The 22,558-nt window shown below is 35.3% G+C and overlaps 1 protein-coding gene across 1 annotated transcript in view; it reads left to right on the forward strand.

Moving 5' to 3' along the window:
• Positions 1 to 22,558, forward strand: part of TBC1D5 (TBC1 domain family member 5) — a 421,112-nt gene that overhangs the window by 254,140 nt on the left and 144,414 nt on the right. The window contains exons 10-14 of the mRNA XM_070433344.1: positions 5,750 to 5,852; positions 13,896 to 13,984; positions 15,749 to 15,799; positions 15,893 to 15,962; positions 21,899 to 22,071. Of these exons, the coding sequence (XP_070289445.1) occupies positions 5,750 to 5,852; positions 13,896 to 13,984; positions 15,749 to 15,799; positions 15,893 to 15,962; positions 21,899 to 22,071 (486 nt within the window). The remainder of the gene's footprint in view (positions 1 to 5,749; positions 5,853 to 13,895; positions 13,985 to 15,748; positions 15,800 to 15,892; positions 15,963 to 21,898; positions 22,072 to 22,558) is intronic.

Raw genomic sequence — 22,558 nt, forward strand, 5'->3', positions numbered from 1 at the left:
TAATGTGGTTATAATACAACTGTGGTTACGTTTTTAAAGAGTCCTTATCTTTGAGAGAGGACTGCAATTCTTAAAGATTTGGTGATGTCTCAGATTTGCTTCAGAAGGCAGCAAGATGAGTAGATATAAAACAAGAATTTGTTAGTGATAAAGATGGATGATGGGTATCTTGGGGTTCAGTCTACTATAATCTGTTTATAAATATTTGACTCTTCCATAATGAGATATTTTAAACAAACTTATAATGGAAAGTATATTGCCTACAAATTTTGGGTTGTTTCAAGATGCAAAACAAAAAACGCCATACTTTTATATCTGTTGGTATTAGTTTGCAGTATGTAAAATTTGACTAAACATAAGTTCCTTCACACATCAAAAAGTGAAACTGCTGTATTTCAAATATTGATCAACTGAGCTACAACTAAAACATCACTTTTTTTTCCCATCAAGTAAGAATCTACACTGTATGAGCCTAAATTTCATCATGGAATACTTTAATTTAACTTTTCATTTTTTTTTTCTATCAGAGTTTCACCCTCATCTATTGATCATCTTCGTTTTCTGGCCAAATGCAGAAATTACTTTTCTTAGACTTTTATTTTCTGATAATAGCACTTATCTTCAGTCCCAATTTAGTGTGATCTTCCCCCATCCCCTTTTACTTTTCTATCAGATATTTTGGCTTGCATGAATCATAAACTAATACAGTTTTAATTCTAAATGTTTTTCTCTATTTTATCTTTACTGAATTTACTACAATTTCTCTTTTTTTTTTCCGTGAAAATGGAGAGTCACACTATTGATTTTTCAAGCAATTGTTGGATCTGTATACTTTGATTTGTATCATTGTTTCAAAGGAGATTTGCTTTTCCTCTGGTTTTTGGATTCCAGGGGTGGGCAAACTTTTTGACTCTAGGGCCAAAATGGGTTCTTAAACTGGACCAGAGGGCCGGAACAAAAGCATGGATGGAGTGTTTGTGTGAACTAATATAAATTCAGAGTAAACATCATTACATAAAAGGGTATAGTCTTTTTTTTTTTTTTTTTAGTTCTATTCATTTCAAACGGGCCGTATCCAGCTGGCGGGCCATAGTTTGCCCACGGCTGGATTAGACTAATGTTCAAATTATTTCACCAGTCCTGAATCAATACCAGATACCACAGGGTAAAAAAAGCTTAGATATGTAATTAGCAGCAGGGAAGTTCTTTTGAAACCTAAAACATATCATCAAAAACATTTTTACTATTCCTAGAAAAGCTACTCACTGTACTTTTCTTCCTCTTATTTCTGATTCTTAAATATGGTATGTCTTCTTGTTTGAAGCCTGATAATATGACAATCAAGTATTTGTTGTAGGGAATATTTTATTATTCAGATATATTCATTAAACTTATGAACTAGGTTCTTCTGTGTAGCTAACTCTAAACTCATGGAATTTTACGTAAATGAATATATATATCTTCAACTCATTTATAACTGACTAGAGGCCAGTGTATGAATTTGTGCACAGATGGGGGCGCCGGGATGCAATCAGCCTTCCAGGTGAGGGGTGGAACGCCCTTGCGGGCCCGGAATCTGGATCCGTCCCTCTGACATTCACGCTGGTTGTCGGGAGCCTCCTGGTGGCCGCTTTTATATTGTTTCTTCCTTGTGGAGTGTCTAGGCAGGGGAAGCAGCCCCGGTGCCCAAGGCCAACTTCCAGGAGGCTGGCAGCGCTGTCAGGATGGTGCTGGTGGCGCTGGTCCATCAGTGCCTGGCCTGTTTTCTGGAGATTGGACCTGCAGGACTACTGAGGGAGTGAGTGTCTGCTGTCAGGCTGGTGGGCCACCGGGATGGGTTGGTCAGCTGAGCGGCGCTCCCGCTGTGGGAGTGCACTGACCACCAGGGGGCAGCTCCTGCGTTGAGCGTCTGCCCCCTGTTGGTCAGTACGTGTCATAGTGACCAGTCATTCCGGTCGTTCAGTCGCTTAGGCTTTTATATATATAGATTAGTGAAGCAGTTGGGAAGTACTGCTACCCTGTTATCTACCCAGATGCATTGAGGCAGGTATTAATCTCTCTGTTTTAGTGCACTTAGTTTTAACTTCTGAGTTTAGCTGGATTATCTTCAGAGACTTTTTGAATTTTAAAACTTGTCTGAATGTAAGTTCTTTTTCAATTTCTGAAATACTAGAAACTTTTTTTTTTTCAGAACTTTTCTATATCTTTCTACCTTACTTATTTGATGCTATGGATTCTTCATCAGGATTTAGAGAATAATCATGCTTTCCTAAATAAAGAGGGTGTTATGAAACTTCATAAATGGACACTTTAGCATTGTTGAGTAGAATTGTAGATGGTGTGTTATTGGGTAGGGATGCTATGTCTGCCTAATACACATTTTCATTTTATTGGGTATTTGCTGAAAGTGGGTAATTTAAATTACCTACCTGCAATTTAATTCTTGTAGATCTCTGGTTTTTAATCTTACAAGTGGATAGTAGACATTTAAATGAGACTGAGAATTGGTATGTAATTTACATTTTTAGCAATTAGGTATTAAACTCTTACTATATTACTCATGGGTGTTTGTTACAAAGTAAATGTAGTTTTTAGCACTTTTTTCCCATAATTCATTCAGATTGTAGCAGCTACACAGAATTTAGTTTTGACAGTGTACATAGATAATTTGCAAAGAATAGTTAAGGAAAGGACACAAAAAATCATTTAGCCACATGATCTTAATCATGGGGCATGGAGCCTCTCAGAAGGATAGTTTTAACTTAGTGACTAAGTTTTTCCAAGAAATTTCTCGACAGTTTATTTTATTAATTACTTACCTTTCTTGATTATTTTGGGGTATTTGACTTTCTAAGAGCTTTAGCAACTTTCGTTTGTCCCAATTTTTTGTGTTTCTTTCCTACTTGGGTGCATTTGACATCTTTCTGGAACTTCTTTGACTTCTATGATACATATTCTTCTCTGAATCTGTGTTCAGGTTAGTTTTCCCTTCTTTAGCAGCTACGGTCACTTGTTGCAATTGAACTCCCATCCTGTGTAGGGACTGTCTGGAGGGCATCACATTAAGGTTTATGCAGAGATGTGAAGTAATCTTGCTCAGATCTATGTGTTGTTCATTACTGGCCCCCAAAATGGAGGCCTCCTTGCTGCTAGAGAAAAGATCAAATATCTGTTTCTTGGGACGGTTGCACATCAAAAGAAGTTTCAAGCAAAAGTCAAATGAATAGATGAAGATAAAATAGGCTTTAATTTATTATAAAAACTAGAGGCCCGTTGCAGGAAGATTCCTGTAAAAATAAGGCTTCCTCAGGCCTATTCCTGCAAGAATAGGGCTTCTTGCGGCCGGAGCAAAGCAGAGAAGGGAGCTCCCTTCCCCGCTGCCTCGCTCCCTTCTCCGCTGCCTCGCTCCCTCCTGTCTCCGCTGCCTCGGCTCCGCTCACGTCTCCGCTGCCTCGGCTCCCTCCCTTCTCCGCCGCTTCGCTCCCTTCTGCTGTGCTTGGCTTCCTTCTATGCTGTCTTCAGTCTTCGCTCCATGCCTGCATATGCAAATTAACCACCATCTTTGTTGGGTTAATTTGTATAATCACTCTGATTGGCTGGTGGGCGTAGCGGAGTGACACCAATTTGCACGTTTCTCTTTTACTAGTGTAGATTAGCATCAGAAAAGAGATGCTTCATGAACCACTAGTACAGTTCACTCAGGAACCCAGCCTAGACATGAGAGAAAGTGGTAACTCCAAAGAGGATTAGGAAGAATCATAAAACAGCTGAAGTGTCCAAAAACCATTCTAATCTGAAGTCAAACCACCATTAATGCTCTTAAGAAGAATCACGAGGGCTATTTTTCTGTTCCCATGTCCTGTGCCTCCATGCTTGCGGTGTTCTTCCTGTCCAGTCTCTCACACATTCTCTTAGCCACATTCGTCTTCATCACCCACAGCACCAGTACTCAGACTAGTAAAGACCTCTATTTCTGAACACCTACTACTTGCCCGGCACTGTTCTTGGTGCTTTCACATATCTCATCTTGATCTCAAGGTCAGTGTTACTGTCCCTCCTTAACAGAGGAGGCAGTCACTTACCAAGATCACACAGCTAGCAATTGTGCAACATGAATTTGAACACAGGCTTTTCCTTTCAGTTGTGATTTTCCTGTGTCACTTTATTATGATGTGCTTTTCTCTTTCCTGTAATCTCCATTCCTTAAAGATTATTCCCACTTAGTAGAGTTGCTCAAATGCTATTTTCTTTGTTATTTCCCTATTCAAAAAAACAGAGTCACTCTGTTGCATTTCCTCAGTTTTGAATTCAAGCTCTTTCCAATCCTGCCCCACTGTTTTCCTGTTCCCAACTGGCAATACTTGGTGTACTGTTCTTTCTGATGACTAATTACTATACTGAGCTGTACACCTGGAATACTCTGTGCTGTCTATGCCTTCATATATTTTCTTCTGATTTGGTTACCTTTTCTATTGATGTTGCATGTCCCTCCTGTTCTAAAAATTCTTATTCAAATCTTTTGTGATCGAATCCATTGGATTGTTTGCTTCTAAACGACACCCCCCTCTTCCATTATATATTCACTAGTAGCCCTGTGCACGAATCCGTGGGCCAGTAGCTTGCTGCCGCCCTCCAGTAGCTCTCCGCCTGCTGCCCCGCCCTCCTGTACCTCCCCCTTCCTCCTGCCCCCCCTCATAGCTTGCTGTCCTGCCCCCTCCTGTAGCTCTCTGACACCCGCTTATAGCCAGTAGCACGCTGCTGCCCTCCTGTAGCTCTCCGCTGCCTGCTTGTAGCTCACTGCCCCACCCTCCTGCTGATCCGTGATCCTGTCGTTATGCGGTCGGTCATTATGCTTCACCGTGTAATGACCATTTGCATATTACATCTTTATTATATAGGATTGTGCATTGCATTGCTATGTATTTGATCTATGGTTTATTGTGATTGTATATTTTGTCTTATAAACAACTATTTAAGTTCCTTTCAAGTTCATAGTCTGCCCTTTTCTATTTTACATGACCTCAAAGAACCTGGTAGACATTTTGATCCAGACTATTTAAGCCAGCGGTTCTCAACCTGTGGGTCGTGACCATTGGAAAACACATATAGCATATTAGATATTTATATTACGATTCATAACAGTAGCAAAATTACAGTTATGAAGTAGCAACGAAAATAATTTTATGTTTGGGGGTCACCACAACATGAGGAACTGTATTAAAGGGTCGTGGCATTAGGAAGATTGAGAACCACTGAAAGCAATACTGACTAACTTGTTCCATTCAAAGTCTACATTTTAATTAGATAAAATTAGCAATGTGGTCATGTAAAATAATTTAAATGATATTTGCATTAAAAAGATTTTTTAAAAAACTTGGTAATAATAAGGTCACATTCTAGTCCTATAAACCAAATGGACTAAAACAGACCACTCCCCCACCCTAAATACATAGGTTATAATTCATTTTGCTTAAAAATTGTTGTATTCACTATGTGGTGACATTAAGCATATGGAAAACATTTGAAATATTTAGATGTTGAAGGGTATTGCTTCCCTCTGTGATAGAATAATTTCCCTTTTTTCATCCTTTTTTCCTGAACATGTAAGTCCCATCAATGCCATAAGTTGCACGGCAAATACAGACTTGCACTAAAACCCGAAGCAGTCCTTGCACCTCTCAGAGATGAGAGTTTGAGGTAATTCTTAGAATTGTGCTAGTCATTTCAATTCTGTCTTTTCTTTTTCCAGGTTTCCTGAAATGCAGTTTTTCCGACAAGAAAATGTGAGAAAAATTCTTACAGATGTTCTTTTCTGTTATGCTAGAGAAAACGAGCAGTTGCTTTATAAACAGGTAATGAAAATATCGTACAGGTGGCATCCATTGACTCAAAATTTTCTGTACAGCTTGACAAATGATAGAGCAATAATGTAGCCTTTATTGTATCCAGAGTTGTGTCATAATAGTACAGCAATCAAAGGGCTGCTTGTCAGCTGCACGGTGAGAAAAGTAAGCTCATTGAGGCACATATGCTTCTTCCTTATTATAAGACATTTCACCAAATTGTCTTCTATAAGGCATTCAATCTTTTCTTTCAACTTTTGGGAGTTTGTTTATAAACAACATCTTTGAAGCCAATCTAGTAATAAAACTTTTCAGAGTTGTATGTATAAATATTGTTTCTATGTACAGCATTTATAAATATGCGACATGCTGTGTAAAAAATAAAGTATCCTTTTACTCTTTAAAACTTACCAGTAATATAACTTCAGAAAGTTCCTTTAAATTTTTTGAAATTTATATAATATTCTTTCTGATCCTGATATTTGATTCATTCCCATTATTAAAGTAAAGAAAGTTGTTGGATTATTTTTATTGAAATGTAAATTATTTACTTAATATATAAGGAAATATGTAGGTTTCTCTTGAACTTATTGTAATCCAATTAAAATACATCAAGTTGAGCCCTGGCCAGGTGGCGCAGTTGGTTGAAGCATTGCCCTGTATACCAGAAGGTTGCGGTTCCATTCCTGGTCAGGGCACATACCTAGGTTGGAGCACATACGGGAGGTAACTGATGGATGTTTCTCTCTCACATTGATGTTTCTCTCTCTCTTTCTCTCTCTCTCTCTCCCTTCCTCTCTCTCTAAATCAATAAAAACATTTTCTTGGGTGAAAATTTAAAAAAGAATACATCAAGTTGAATATGTTTATGTCTTTCTCAAAATGTACATCAAGAGGGAATTCAAACTGAATTAATAAATTCTCTAACAATCAAAAGTTATGACATGTCCAATTAACAACCACCTAATTTCAGTGTAATATAACAGAAAATATTCATATGGTAAAAGCAATGTATTTAATTTGAAGAAAACTTGATCCGTTTAAAGATAATAAACCAAGTCATATTACACTTGTCCTAAATAATACATTTGTTATTGAGTGCATAGAATACCCAAAGGAACTAATTTTATCTTAGTTTTAATATTAGTAATATGTCTTTTTTTTAATTAGTAATATGTCTTTATATTAATTACATGGTAATTCTATGAAATACAATTACATTATATAAATCACTGTTTAGAATGGGAAATGGAAAAAAAATATATCCCATTCACAATGCCAACCAAACTATAAAATAATCTAGAAATAAATTTAGTATAGGCAAAAAAGCTATATGAAGAAAGCTATAAATGTATTAAAGTACATAAAGCCAGACTTGAATAAACAGAAAAGTGATACATGTTTTTAGATGAGAAGACATTAAATAAAATAAACTTCTTACCAGATTGATGTATAAATATAATATCATTACAGTGATAATCTAAGTGAGAGATGTGATTTTTAAAAAACTGGACACATTTATTTTAAATTTAGTGCCAAAAAGCTTTACACTAAATTTCATGTACATAATGTAGCTTAATTTATTAAAAGCACTTGTCTAGGTGCATATCCCTTTATTTGAATCTCAGCTCCACCATTTACCAGCTACATAGGCAATTTACTTACTTAACTTTTCTAATCCTTAGTTTCCTTATCTATTAGAGGAGGGCAATAATAGCATTAACTTTGTAGACTTAAAAATAACTAGTTCTCACTAAGCGTTCATGTTGGTAGTTGTGGTGTTATTATTATTACTAGAGGCCCAGTGAATGAAATTCGTGCCCTTGGGACGGGGGTCCCCTCAGCCCGGCCTGTGCCCTCTCACAGTCCAGGAGCCCTCGGAGGATGTCCGCCCTATGGGGAGCAGGCCTAAGCCATCAGTCGGACATCCTTAGCGCTGCCACGGAGTTAGGAGAGCCACTGCCACTGCCGCTGTGCTCGCCAGCCATGAGCCTGCATTGAGCGTCTGCCCCCTGGTGGTCAGTGTGCATCATAGCGACCGGTCATTCCGCTGTTTGGTCGGTTTGAATATTAGCCTTTTATTATATAGGATTATTATTACTATTAACTATATCAGAGTTGCCAGAGAATTTAGGGGAAAAGAATAGTGGCAAAGGGAGATATGAACATTTCTATAAATATTCTGTGATCAAACCACTGTGACGGTAGTGTGGAAATCGAGAGTAGATCACCGGAACAAACTAAGATGGGTCTAGTTATGCATGCAATCGTAATATGATAAGATAGGACATTTTTATTGACTTGCTATATTTAGCTTTCCATCTAGAAAAAAGATTAAATAATACTTTTATTGGAGAACAAATTCCAGATGGAGTAAAGATATAAATGTAAAAACAAGAATTAGACAAGTATACCAGGAAAAATTTAGGAGAATTTTTTTTACAATCTGTGTAGGAAAGGCTTTCCCAACAAGATATCTGGAAGTTATATGCAAAGTTACAACACTAAAAACAAACAAACACCAAAAAGGGAGACTGGGAGAAATCAAATCTCTATCAGTATAGCATTTTTTGGAAGCAAATAAAAGAAAATCCCATTTGAAATGACTTAAACGCTAAGGATGTTAGAATCATACTTTGCAAGAAGTCTGGGGGCAGAATGATTTTGCAGCATTAGTTCCATAGCTCAGGCTCTTTACCAATGACCCAGGTTTATTTCTATTTTCCAGTTCTCCTCTTCTCGTTGTGCTGGCTTTTATAATGAAGTCTATCCCCACATTGTCTCTTCTCCTCTCCTCTTTTGAATACTTGAAAATACTTCACAGTAAAATATTTGGTAGCAAATCAAGTCAGAATAAAATTATCCCAAAATACAGATTTGTTTTCCTTTTTCCTTTAGAGAAAGAAAAATCTAGATTGAAGAAGTCTTAAAATAATGGAAACAAGTTCCACTGACAAAGAACAAAAACATAATAACTGCACATGCCATCATTTGTGATATATGTAGCCCTCTGCATTTTTAAGGAAGACTAAAGAGGAATAAGGAAGATCAGATTCTTGATAATTTAGACAAAGTCTATCAATTATTGGATTAGAAAGTATTAGCTTACTCCTGGGTATCAGTTAATAAGACTTAATTACTCCCTGTACATGTTTAAAATCTCATAGATTTTTTTTACACAGAAATAAAACCTTCTGTAGAAGGACTGAACATTTAGCCAGATCAAATTTAAGAAAAAACCTTGAGTTTTATCACAAGCTGTTTAAAGCTATTATTTTGTACTAGGTGACACCCCGTTTAACATCGACCATATTGTTAATAGTTATGGGATTTTATTGAATTAATGAGACTGTTATCATGTAGTAGAATGTCTTGCTGAGTTAATTGAAACTGCAGAGATTATATAAATGGTATTAATGAACTTTGACTGCCTGATGCCTTAACTTTAATAAAGACTGCTTGGTGGGCTAAATGAACACAGGCAGATAAAAGAACAGGTTCAATTTTGTGAGCCTACAGGCTGTTGATGAAGAAAACTTCGTTACCTTTATTTTCCGATGTCATGAGTTCGGAGTGCAGTGACTGCTAACGATCCAGCAGGGATAAAGGCTTGAAGCAAGCAGAAATGCTTACAGTGTCTATGGCAGCAAAATACACATTTTGGGAACCAAGAAGTATACTGACACTACATTATTTGTATTATGTTTTGTCAAATTTACAGCATATTGAATTTATGATGATTCTGTCTAGATAATTCTCTTTTCCTTTAGAGATGTCTGTATACTTGCCACTTGCAATTATTTTCTGGGTTTTAGTAGTCTAGAATTGAGAGTAAAGCCAACAGTCTCTTCCAAGTCTATTCAAGAAAATATCCGTAGTTTAGTTGGAATGCAACAATGAATTGGTAAAAGTTGTCTTCAATGTTATTAATTTTTATTATATATAAAGAGCACCCTATTTATTGATGTGAAATATTGAAATATGATTTAGTGTTATTCTTTTCCATTTTTTATATTGTAGGTCAACTTTTACCAATTTGTTGCTTTATTGAGTGGTAGATAGTTCATTTTTTCAATCACTGTGTAGTGAGCACTTTTTATGTGTTGAGCCTATAATAGGAGCTGGGTTTGTGTGTGTGTGTGTGTGTGTCTGTGTACACTAGTATGTCTTGTTCTCTAGGCTGCAAGCTTCATAATGGTTAGGAGCTTGCCCACTTTATTCACTTTTGTGTTGTCAACACATCATAGGTAGTTAATAAATAATTTTTGGAATAAACAAAGACAAATGATGCCTGAACAAATAGAGAATGTGGAGAGAGTAGTATCACAGAAACTAGAGGGAAGAGAACATTTAAAGAAGGTGAGAGATGCATTTAAACAATAAATCTTTCTTATTAAATTAGCCATAATTAGTTAGAAGATATATGGAGGGAAAAAGACCCATTTAGAATCACTACCACTACCAACAACAATAAAAACCTAGTAACAAACCCAGTAAAAATTATGCAGTTCTACAAATTTTTGGATTAGAAAATCTGGTGTTCTAAAAATGTCAATTTTCTTCAAATTATGCAATGCCAATAAAAATTGCAGTATTTTGTTTATAATTTATGTATTGAAGTTCCCTTGGATGAAAAAATTTAGAATAGGCAAGATAATTTTGAGAAAAAAAGGATAGATAGTATGGATGAATAGAATAATGAACAGGTCTTTACAATAATAAAATTATTTTTAAAATTAAAAAAACATATTTGATTTTTTTTTCAAGCACACCTTTTACTTTGCTCTCGGGACCCTAATAAACAGCCCAAGAAGGGAAATGGAGAAGACTCACCATCTCCTCTGAGATAGCATTTATTGTGTGTGTGTGTGTGTGTGTGTGTGTGTGTGTGTGTGTGTATACACTAAAGTTCTTATTAAGAATATTCAAACCAATGGAATACTAGTAAAATCCCAGATAAAAATGAGAGCTAAATATTCAGTTTATGGTAAAGATGACATTTCAGAACTCTTGGGAGAAGGAGGTGTGTTATTCAATAAATGGTGCTCACTTAATAAATTAGTGAAAGGTTCGGAGGGTGGCTGGGGTTGCATACCTATGACTGAGGCCATAATGCAGCGGTTCTCAACCTGTGGGTCGCGACCCCTGAAAATACATCCTGCATATCAGATATTTACATTACGATTCATAACAGTAGCAAAATTACTGTTATGAAGTAGCAACGAAAATAATTTTATGGTTGGGGGTCACCACAACATGAGGAACTGTATTAAAGGGTCGCGGCATTAGGAAGGTTGAGAACCACTGCATGTATCAAAAGAACTTTTATTTCAAGCACCTTGCTGCAGGTGGGCTGAGTCCGAAAAAGGAATCAGCAGTGACTGAAGGGAGAGGCAGGTTTTTATTAGCTTCTGCTGGCTGCAAGCAGTTCTGCTGATGTACAGAGCTTGACTGGCATGTCCTGTCCTTGGCTCCTCCCGGCGCCAGATGTCCAGTGGTAGGCTATGCTGTGCTCGAGGCTGCACTGCGAGCTTTCTGCAAGATATCTGCTAAGCACAATAAGTTTCCTCTGCCCATTTTATTCTCTTTAACCCTTTCAATTAGCTTAACTCATTTTGAGAGAAAAATACATATTTAATCTTCACGTCAAAATTAAATAGTAGATAGATAATTAATTTTTTAAAAAGAAAACTAAAACTATATAACAACCATTGGTGAAATTTGATAGGATTTTGTTAAAATTAGTTTTTGTTAAATTTGATGGGGTGACATTGGTTAACAAGATTATATAGGTTTCTATGACATCTCATCGGTATATTCCATTGTGTGCCCGCCACCCAAAGTCAGATCTTCTTCCATCTCCATATATTTGACATTCTACCCCCGATCCCATCCCTCTGGAGATAAGTCAGACATAAAAAGTCAAGAACTATATGATTTCACTCATATGTAGGCTATAAAACTGAAAGCAGCAAATGAACAAATAAGAAAGATAAACAAAAACCTCACAGACACATACAGGATTTAAAAAAAAAAAAAAGCCACTACAAATATAAGTGAGGATTTGTGAGATGGTGGTATCTATGCTCATAACTAAGGAAATTCTTTTTGAAGAGTAGCTTAATAGTATAGATCAGACTTTAACAATATCTTTCATCATTTACATAGAAATTCTGCTTTCTAGATACTTTATCCTGAGGAAACCATCAAAAATAGGCAAAGCAAACAAACAAGCAAACAAAAATTACCACAAGGATATCTATCACAGTTTTTTATTTCTTTTGTTTTTTGGTCCTTCTTTCTTTCCTTCCTCCCTCCCTCCTTCCATTCCTCTTTCCTCTACTCCCTTTCTTTTTTTCATTCCTTCCTCTTTTCCTTTTCTTTTTTGTTTTTTCTTTCACATGGTTTTCTACAATAAGTAGCTATTGCTTTGATGATTAAAATTATGGTTCTTAGTTTTTGGAATAATGAGATTTTTCCAGGAGAATAAAGCCCTAATGATGATTTTAAAGCATAATTAGCAACACAATTCCATTCTTTCTGAGTCTCTACCATGTTCTTCTAAAGCAGGGGTGGGGTACGTCTGGCCTGTAGGCCATACAAGGCTCATGAAATAATTTGGTCTGGTCCTACCAAGGGATTAGAGGTGAGTTAAATGTTTGACCAAATATAGCAGGCTAATTTTTAAGTTGATAATTTCGTATGGCCAGCGAATGATGTTATAAATATCCAAATAGCCTGTGGCAGAAAAAAGGTTCCCCACCCCTGTTCTAAAAGATAGTTTTTTCAAAATTTGTTTAGTAAGGACATGGTTACCTAAAAAAGATCGCTATATGGTAATATGTCCTCATTAACAAGTAAGTTTTCAATGAAACATAAATTATTTTGTAAGAATATCATCAAGTTCTTCTTAGAGTTTACTTCCATATTATTTTGTGATAATCACTAAGTTCCTGAGAATAACACAGTACCTACTAGATTGTGCAGAAAGCTGTGTGACTATCCTGTAATAGGAAGTCATCTCTGATTTCACCAGCAAAAACTGTTTCTTCTCTCTGCTTGTATATTTTATTCTTATTTCCTGTAAAGGTAGTTTTTTTGTCTTGTCTTTTTTATAAAAGATTATCCATAGTTATTAAGCAAAAGGAAAATGGTAATTTACTCACTTTCAGAGGCATAAAAGTGTGTAATCTATTTTTAACTTGCTAAAATATGTGTGTGATTTTTAATGCGTAAGAGGAAAAATCATCTCAATTAACAAGGCAGGTCACTAATTTGGAATGCCTTATTTCCCCACAATAATGGACTTTATAATACCTTTTAAAGACAACTTAGTAGCAAATATATCTTTTTGTGTCTGCCTATTCATATAATTCACAGGTGAACACCAATATAAAGAACAAGATCATATTGATGAAATCACTAAAGGTTGATAAGTAACCTTATAGTTGAAATTAGACAGGAAAAAATTTAGGTACTCTTCAGATTAAACAATTTGAAAATCATAATTTCAAAACTTTGTTTTCTGTTATACCAGCTAAAGGTTCTTTCTTTTATTATCCAACATTTCCAGCTAGCTGACTTCAGCTCTTCCTAAATCTACAGACATCCTAATTTTGAGCCATTATATAATGAAAACATTGGGTGTAATTTCCTTAGGTCTATGGTTCTTAGTTGCCCTTCTTACTGCAGATCTTTACACTGTAGCTCATGATTATAATTTGCATAAATGAAATTCATATTTATGAGTACAGATCTTGAAGCAACTGACAGGTGCAAGGTTGTCTACCATGCCAATTTATTGTTTGTTGTGTCATTTAAAAGAGAACTGCTCTCCATGTTTTAAAGCAGAATACCATGCTGTGGTTGAATTGGAACCAAAATCTAAAACGAAATAAAAGTCTCATCTTGTAGCCTTTCATTTTTATGCTTTTCTATTATGGAAATGTTGGTAGCAGGGACTAGTTGAAAAAGCATTTAACTGGGCTTATTCTGTCCACTAGTAGACTCTAAACATCCAACCTTTTCATTTCTCTTGCTCTTATGTTTCAGGGCATGCATGAGCTCTTAGCGCCTATAGTCTTTATCCTCCACTGTGACCACCAAGCTTTTCTTCATGCCAGCGAGTCTGCTCAACCAAGGCAAGTTTTTATATGAGCTCCATCTGTTTTTCAAGGCCTGCTGTAATCTTTTCTTGCCTCAAAATTTTTTAACTTGAAGGTACTTTTGTAAATTATAAACATGTGGTGGTGTTTCATGTGGCTGATTGTTAATTCCACTTAGTTGCATTAACATGGTTAATAGTTGTAATCTCAGTTAAGCTATGGGCAAATTTGGAAACATAAATATCTTTGCAAACCTTAAATGTATACCAAAGAATGACATAATTAATGGATCAAGAAGAAGAAATTTTTATTGTAATGACAAAGTGCTAGATTGATTGTATTCATATATATTATCTTCTAATGCCCCATTCTTTACTACAAGCTGTGTGGGAACCTTGTCTGGGAGATACTTAATCCAAGTTTGAGTCAGTTCATTTCATAAGAGAAAGGAACTAAAATCTAAAATGAAATAAAATTCTCATCTTGTAGCTTTTCATTTTTATGCTTTTTTTTATTATGCAAACTTCTAGCCTGGCTTTTGAGATACATTAAACTTAGTCTTTCCAGCAAATAACTTTAGTAATTGTATTTAACTTAAGCTAGTAGTAAGAATTTATTTTCTAACTTAAGATACCCTAACTGGAGAAGCAACCAGGAAGCATTTTAGGAACAGAGAGCAAAGGATTATAAAACTTTGTCAAGGATATTCCACACTAGTCCAGCTATATGCAGGAAAGAGAAAGAAAACACACAATATCTTTATTAATCAAATGTAGCCATCCATTTTGCTGAACATAGACTAGGGCCTTTGTTAAATTAACTTTTGTTTACTATATTACACATTAGTATTGTCTAGTTCCTTTTGAGTTTTTTTAAAATATATTTTATTAATTTTTTACAGAGAGGAAGGGAGAGGGATAGAGAGTTAGAAACATCGATGAGAGAGAAACATCGATCAGCTGCCTCCAGCACACTCCCTACTGGGGATATGCCCGCAACCAAGGTACATGCCCTTGACTGGAATCGAACCTGGGACCCTTGAGTCCGCAGGCCAACGCTCTATCCACTGAGCCAAACCGGTCAGGGCTGAGTTTTTTTTAATTATACTGAGTTTTACAACATCTGTCTGTATTAACCATGTCTTAATTACCTTTGTTTAGTAATTTTAAAGAATGATAAGGATGAAGTTAGTATCAGATCCTGTTTTCATGTTAGTTTTACCTTTGTTAAAACATGTAGGTGGAATATACTTAATAGGAAAGTAAAGATGATTGAAAAAATAGCTTTTAAATGAGTTGAACATGCTTCTTTAGCTATTTCAATCCACTAAAATGTAAAAGCAACACTAAAATAGATTTGTAAGAGGTGCTGTCACTGATTAATTTATGTTGAAATGTAGTAAAAATGGAAGTCATTAAAAAAAATAAGTTAATGTTTTGACATGACGAGTAACTGTATATTTTTGGGCGTTATTTTGGAAATAAGTAATAGATTTTGGAGCAATCAATGTATTCTAGATCAGGCACATTCAATGAATATGTTGTCACATTTGTATTTGTTATTTGGAATAATTAAATAGTTATTTCATTGTGGTACAGGCAAGGCAGCTAATTTGTTTTTTTATATTTAGAGAAAGGAAGGATTTCATTTGTTAATGGAATTGCTCTTTTATATTAAAAAATAATTTTTTAATTTGCACATTATATGTAAGTTGGCTTGTAAATATAGAGTAAGGTGACCTTTGAATCACCTTCTGTTACAAAATTACACATTTTGATTTGTATGTATTGTTTTTTTAAGTGAGGAAATGAAAACGCTGTTGAACCCTGAGTATCTGGAACATGATGCCTAGTAAGTACAGATTCTTTCTGATATTTTTATTTTTTATACCATATTTACTTTAGTGAAGGTTTAACAACATTATATTATTTTTCTACATTTTAGTGCGATGTTCTCACAACTTATGGAAACTGCTGAACCTTGGTTTTCTACTTTCGAGCATGATAGTCAAAAGGTAAATCATATAGTACAGATCTTTTCAGTATGTTTGAAGGAGCAAATAATTTCCGTAAGTAATGACATATTATCAGAGAATAAAAGCCATTATCCTATATAATAAAAGGCTAATATGCAAATTGTCCCCTTGACCCGGAGTTTGACCAGGAGTATGACCAGGGGGTGGGGTTGGCAGCCAACTGCCTGCTGGACCCCACCCATGCACGAATTTGTGCACCGGGCCTCTAGTCATTACTTTAAAAAAGAAAATATGAAAATACCTGTGGAATAAGATTGAACTGGGATTTAAACTATATCTCTAATAATATTGGCAGATATATATAAAGGTAATATAAAAATTTTTGTGTAAATAAGTGGAAACTTCTTTTATACATGTATATAATATTCATGTATTGTAACTTACTTAAAATTATTATAAATTTTTAATAAAGTGCATTTATCTACCTGATCTGTTACTATCCTAGTCAGTTGATAGACATATTATTAACTAAAGTGCATAGATAAACTTTGTAACAAATAGGCTATTTTACTTTTACTAATGCATCACTATGGAATTTACACATTTAGCATCAAACCATTTTTTCTTACTTTCTCATATTCTTATTTTTTAATTATAAGTTTTACTATGATATAATTAATATACTGTAATATTCACCTTTTTAAAGTGTACATTAGTGAGTTTTATTTATTTATTTATTTATTTTAAGTTTTGTTTTATTGCTTAAGGTATTACAAAGAGTATTATATATGTCTCCTTTTTTCCCCCTTCTTGACATTCCCCCAGCATATTCACAAGATTGTGCAAATATCCTCGCATCTAATTTCAAAACATTTTCTTCACCTCAAGAGAAAATCCTATACCCAATAGCAGTCACTCCCCATTCCCTCTTCCCAGAGCCTCTGCTGTTACTAATCTACTTTGTATTTGTACTTGCCTCTTCTGGACATTTCATACAAGTAGAATTATACAATATGTGGCCTTTATGACTGACTCCTTTCCTTTAGCATAATGTTTTCAGTGTTCATTCATGTTGTACCATGCATCAGTACTTCATTCCTTTTAGTGGCTGAGTAATATTTCATTGTGTGGCTATACCACATTTGGTTTAACCATAAATCAGTTGAGGGACATTTGGTTTTGTTTCACTTTTTGCTTGCTATGAATATTGTGTACAAACTTTTGTGTGAACAGAAGTTTTTTGTTCTTTGGGGCTGTCTCTAGGCATGAAATTTCTCAATTATCTGTTATTGTAAACAAGCATATATGCTAACCTAGAGATCATTCTGATATTTTCATTTTTATTATACAATATTGGAAACATTGCAAATTATTCTGGCAAGGTATGTTAAGAGTTTGGGGCACATTATGTTTTATATGATTAATTTATTTTATATTGGTATAATTGATTGCATTCTGGTTAGAAACCATGTATTAGTCAGTCACTTCATTCCATCTCTTAAAAAATGAAATGGATAACTAATGCTTTTTATGCCTTTGGTCTAGGTCAGGGCAAACTACTGCCTGCAAGCCAGTTTGGCCTGCCATCTGTTTTTGTACAGCTTGTGACTTAAAATGGCTTTTACATTATTAAATGGTTGAAAAAATATGAAAAGAAGAATAATAATTTGTGTCAGATGAAAATAATATGGAATTCAATTGCCATATCCATAAAAGAAGTTTTATTGGGATACAGTCATGCCTGTCTGTTTACTTGTTGTCTGTGGCTGCTTGCACGTTACAACAGCAGAGTTGAATTGTTGCAGCACAGACTGTATGACCTGTCAAGCCTGAAATATTTACTGTCTGGCTCTTTACAGGGAAAACTTGCCAACCCCTAGCCTCGGTGATAAAATCTCCCTTCAGCAGAACTTGTTACCTTTTGTAAGGGAGATTAGAGCAGAAACTTGCTGTCACTGTATGTGATGAACTACACATGTTGTAGAACAATAACTTTATATTCTTGGCAAGTGATTTGATGAAGTTATAGACTTATGTGAACATCAGAATTTTGAGCAGAGAGTATTTGAATACATTTAATACAGGCATCATGATTATTTTATACAGTGGTCATTTTGTATTTTATAACTTATTCACTGTATCTGAGAAACTGAGTGATAAACATGTGAGTTACCACTTTTCTTAGTTTTACCTACTTATGTTGATATCACTGAGTCAAGTTCATGAAAATGACTAAGATAATGCAAAGAAAGGCATTCATTTTATCAGTGAACACATAGATGCTGTGACCTCTGAACATTTATATTAATTACTTTCATGTCAGTGAGTAAAATATTCCTTAAAAGCATGTCTAATGAATCCCTTTTTATTATTTTCTGATTCTCTCACCTTTTTACAAAGAAGTTCGGGAAGTTAATATACCACTCCCATATTTAGTTCTTCTAGTTCCTTTGAAAATTCAGTTATATCATTTGCTGCTTATTTCAGCAGACATGTTTTTCCTTAGACTTGTTTGATGAAGAAAGCAGTGCATTGGTTTACATAAAGGCATAAAATCATTATCTTGTTGCAGTTTGTGGACTGGCTCTGCTCTGCAGAACACATTGACTGCTTAATAAATGGTTAGAAAAATTTTCTAGTTTTATTGGTAGTTGTGGCTGTCCCATTTGATCGTGTTTGTTAAATGCAAACAGCATTCTTCATTATAAGAAATCCTGATGATAAGGAAGTATCTTATAATAGCTCTAGCTTCTCTTTTGATTTCACTGTTTTAGCACTTAAGTGATCTGGAATATTACTTTTGAGTTTCTTAAATGTAAGATTTTGTTATAAGTATTCTGAGCACAGGAGAAATATTTCAAGCTATAGTTTATATAAGCCTTATACTACACATGAGTCTCTATTAGGCATTTGAAAAATGGACTACATATGCTATTGATTTAATGATAACTCATTCTATTCCAACTAGAAATTGATTATATGATTTCATTAAGTTAAATATTTTTAAATAGCTTAATTTAGGATCACTTTTCTCCAAAGCCAGTGATCGTATATCTGTGGTAGTATGTGTATTCAAAACCCTCAGAAGAAGACTAGATACAGTGATCTGTCTTCCATGGGATTCTTAGCAACCCTGTGTGAGGTCAGTGCCTCCACCCCACACTGTATGGATGGAATTCAGCTGCACAGGGTTCTTCAGGAAAGGAAGACTGCATGACCAAAATACATAAAATGTTAAATCGCTTGTTTTTAAAGAAAATTTGGCTTTAGAATAAACACTGTCTTTTGAATGTGAATACTATCTTAAAATTGACACTCATTCAAAAAAAACCACTTATTTCAATTTAATATCAGTAGGAAAAAATTTTAACAAGAATTAAACTTTTTGCCGAAGCCGGTTTGGCTCAGTGGATAGAGCGTCGGCCTGCGGACTGGGGGGTCCCGGGTTCGATTCCGGTCGGGGGCATGTGCCTGGGTTGCGGGCACATCCCCAGTGGGAGATGTGCGGGAGGCAGCTGGTCGATGTTTCTCTCTCATCGATGTTTCTGACTCTCTATCTCTCTCCCTTCCTCTCTGTGGAAAATCAATAAAATATATTTAAAAAAAAAAAAAAGAATTAAACTTTTTAATTAAATCTTCTTTAATTAAAAAATTTTAACAATTAAAATCTTTTTTAATTTGAAGAGAATGTTAGCTATTACAGAATCAGAAAAAGGTGTCTTGGATGTATTATTTTTATAATAAATGACCCCAATATAGAGATTTCCTCTTCTCCTGTTTAAATAAATGAATACAAACCAATTGAATTATAAAAATTGATACAGATTTATATCCTTCAGACCTCAAGACACTAGGGCAGACATGCAGGAAGTACAAAGGACACATTTCTTTTTTAAAAAATGTATATTTTTATTGATTTTAGAGAGAGGAAGGGAGAGGGAGAGAGAGATAGGAACATCCATGAGGGAGAAATGTCGATCAGCTGCCTCCTGCATGCCCCCTACTGGAGATTACGCCTGCTACTCGGGCATGTGCCCTGACCTGGAATAGTCACCTCCTGGTACATGGGATGGTGCTCAATCAGCTTAACCACACCAGTCGGACAGGACACATTTTAAGACCAGAAATGATCCTAGAGAGACAGATGGAACCCCTTCCAAGATACGTTTCTTTGTACTAACACATGCTCCTTCTCTCCTCTGTGGTTTCTACCAGTCTAATTAGTCATGCTCTCATGTAGAATTCTCAGTAATTTTCTCTGTAGTCCTCCCCTCCCAACTATGAGGGCAAGAGCTTTTACCTTATTATTGTGCCCCTGAATCTGGTCCAATGATGAAAAGATGATGTTAATCTTAGAGATCTCACAGTTTAGGAGGCCAAGAAGTAGTAAAGGAGACTGTGGTAGTAGAGGAGAAGATAATGAAATAGGACTTGATCCTCATTTTTAAATATACTTGGAAGCTCTTCTGTGGAAATACTGGGGAGGGGATAAGAATGTCATCCCCAGGATCTGTAGAAGTGAGAATTCTATAGCCTCACTAATGAACGAAAGGCCTTAGAAACCAGGCTAAATAATTTGGTGGGGTTTTTTCTTGAGTAAAAATGATGGGGAGCTATTAAAGTATTTAAGGAGGGCAATTTGGCATGGTCTAATATCTGCTTCAGATCACAGGCATTTTGGAAGATGGATTTGAAAGCAGACTAAATTAGGGACAGTGAGACCAGTTAGGAGGAGGGAAATAATTAGGGCTCCAAATCAGGTTATAACAGTATAGCTGAGGAAGAGGAGACATATAAGAATCCCTTGAGTGGTTCTGGGGAACTAAAATTGGTAAAGTGGTATTCCTATTGGAGGATGGGTTGAGGTATGCATGGGGAAAGGATAAACGTGTGTTTGAGCAGAAGATGATGAACTTAGTTGTGGACCTACTGAATAAGACACCCTTTTAGCAATCTAAGATCTCTTGCCATGATTTGAATGTATGGGGGAAACACTCGAGAGTTCTAGATTATGAATACAGATTAGAAAATCTATGGAAAGGGTTTTGGTTGAAACACTGTGGATGACTGAGATTATTCTGGGAATTGTGTGTAAGTAGAGAATAAAACTAAGACCAGAACTATGTGAAAAAGCAACATTTGTGAAGCAGAAACATAAATTTGAGCTACAGCAATAGACTGAGGATAAATGATAGGCAGACAATCATGAGTGATGCTATAAATCCCATTTTAGAGAGAGGTAGAAATCAAGGACAATATCAGTAGTTAGACATAAATGTTTGAGGAAACCATCAGATTTGAGGGGGTAGTTGAAGTTTTCATGAAAGCATTATAGGAGTTACAGTTATATCTTTCATACTGTGAAACGTGGGAGAAGATGTTGTACTTGGTCCATACAAATTGTCTTGTGTGTTTTTTTAAATCAGCTAATTTTAGTCTGCTTAGCTATTTAAATTGATAAAGGACAATTAAAGAACATCTTATTTTCTAGTTTTAGTTTCCTTTATTTTCTGACTTTTTTATAGTTTTGAGAGCTCAAATTAAAAGTTTTCATTTGCTGTTTTTCATATTCTAGTTTTATGCCACGAGAAAAATGTTTTCATTAGAGTGTTTCTTTTAGGTACTATGGCTGATTAGATAGACTGCCCATGGACAAATAGACTAGTGGCCACCACTACCTCTAGCCAGAATTATCTTGTAATGCGTAACATCACCAGAGAAATTGGTAAAGGGAATACAGGTAGAAAGTATTTTAGAAGGCATTTTCTGGCCTTTATGTTCACAATCATCTTTATGATGATCAACATGTGATTCCATATTATAAGCATTTGTCATTAAATGATTATTGATTCTATTTAGACTAGTTGTTGGTTCTTATTTAAACTCCAATTGATAAATGTATTCAGGAACGACGTCCACATATTTGTTAATTTCAAATTGAAATATAATACTTGTTGTATTTTTCTTGTTTTTAGGGGAAAGAAACACTGCTAACTCCCATCCCCTTTGCTAGACCACAGGACTTAGGGCCAACAGTTGCTATTGTTACTAAAGTCAACCAAATCCAGGATCATCTACTGAAGAAGCATGATATTGAGCTCTACATGCACTTGAACAGACTAGAAATTGCACCACAGATATATGGGTTGTAAGTATTATAAGTTTACATTGCAGCTCTACCTAATTATGATTTATGACGATTTCCCTGTGTGTAGATTTATAAGAGTAAGAGCAAGAACTAACTGGTTCAGCTCCATTTCATTTCATATCTCATTTCTATCCTATGTGCCAGGCTCTGTGCTCATAGCTTTTACATATGATATTTCACCTAATATCCCCACCAACCCTGGTAATTGTTACCACTTTGTTACAGAGAAGGAAACTAGGTCATAATTCAAATCCAAGCAGGATTGGCTCCATAATCTGCAGAGCCCAGTGCAAAATAAAAATGAATGGCCTCCTTTAAAAAATTAGTCAGAATTTTAAAATGGCACAGCAGCAGATCATTAAACCAAGCATTTTAAGAAGTATAGGGTTGCACAGGTCATACACACATGGAGCCAGCCCCAAACCCAAACAGTCCTATAATCTTTCCATTTTATTGTATGGTCTTCTGTTCTACCCTCAGAAGTGCA

The sequence above is a fragment of the Myotis yumanensis genome, unplaced genomic scaffold, assembly GCF_028538775.1.
Source record: "Myotis yumanensis isolate MYYU_CA2020_CCGP unplaced genomic scaffold, mMyoYum1.0.hap1 SCAF_14, whole genome shotgun sequence".
Lineage (NCBI taxonomy): Eukaryota > Metazoa > Chordata > Mammalia > Chiroptera > Vespertilionidae > Myotis > Myotis yumanensis.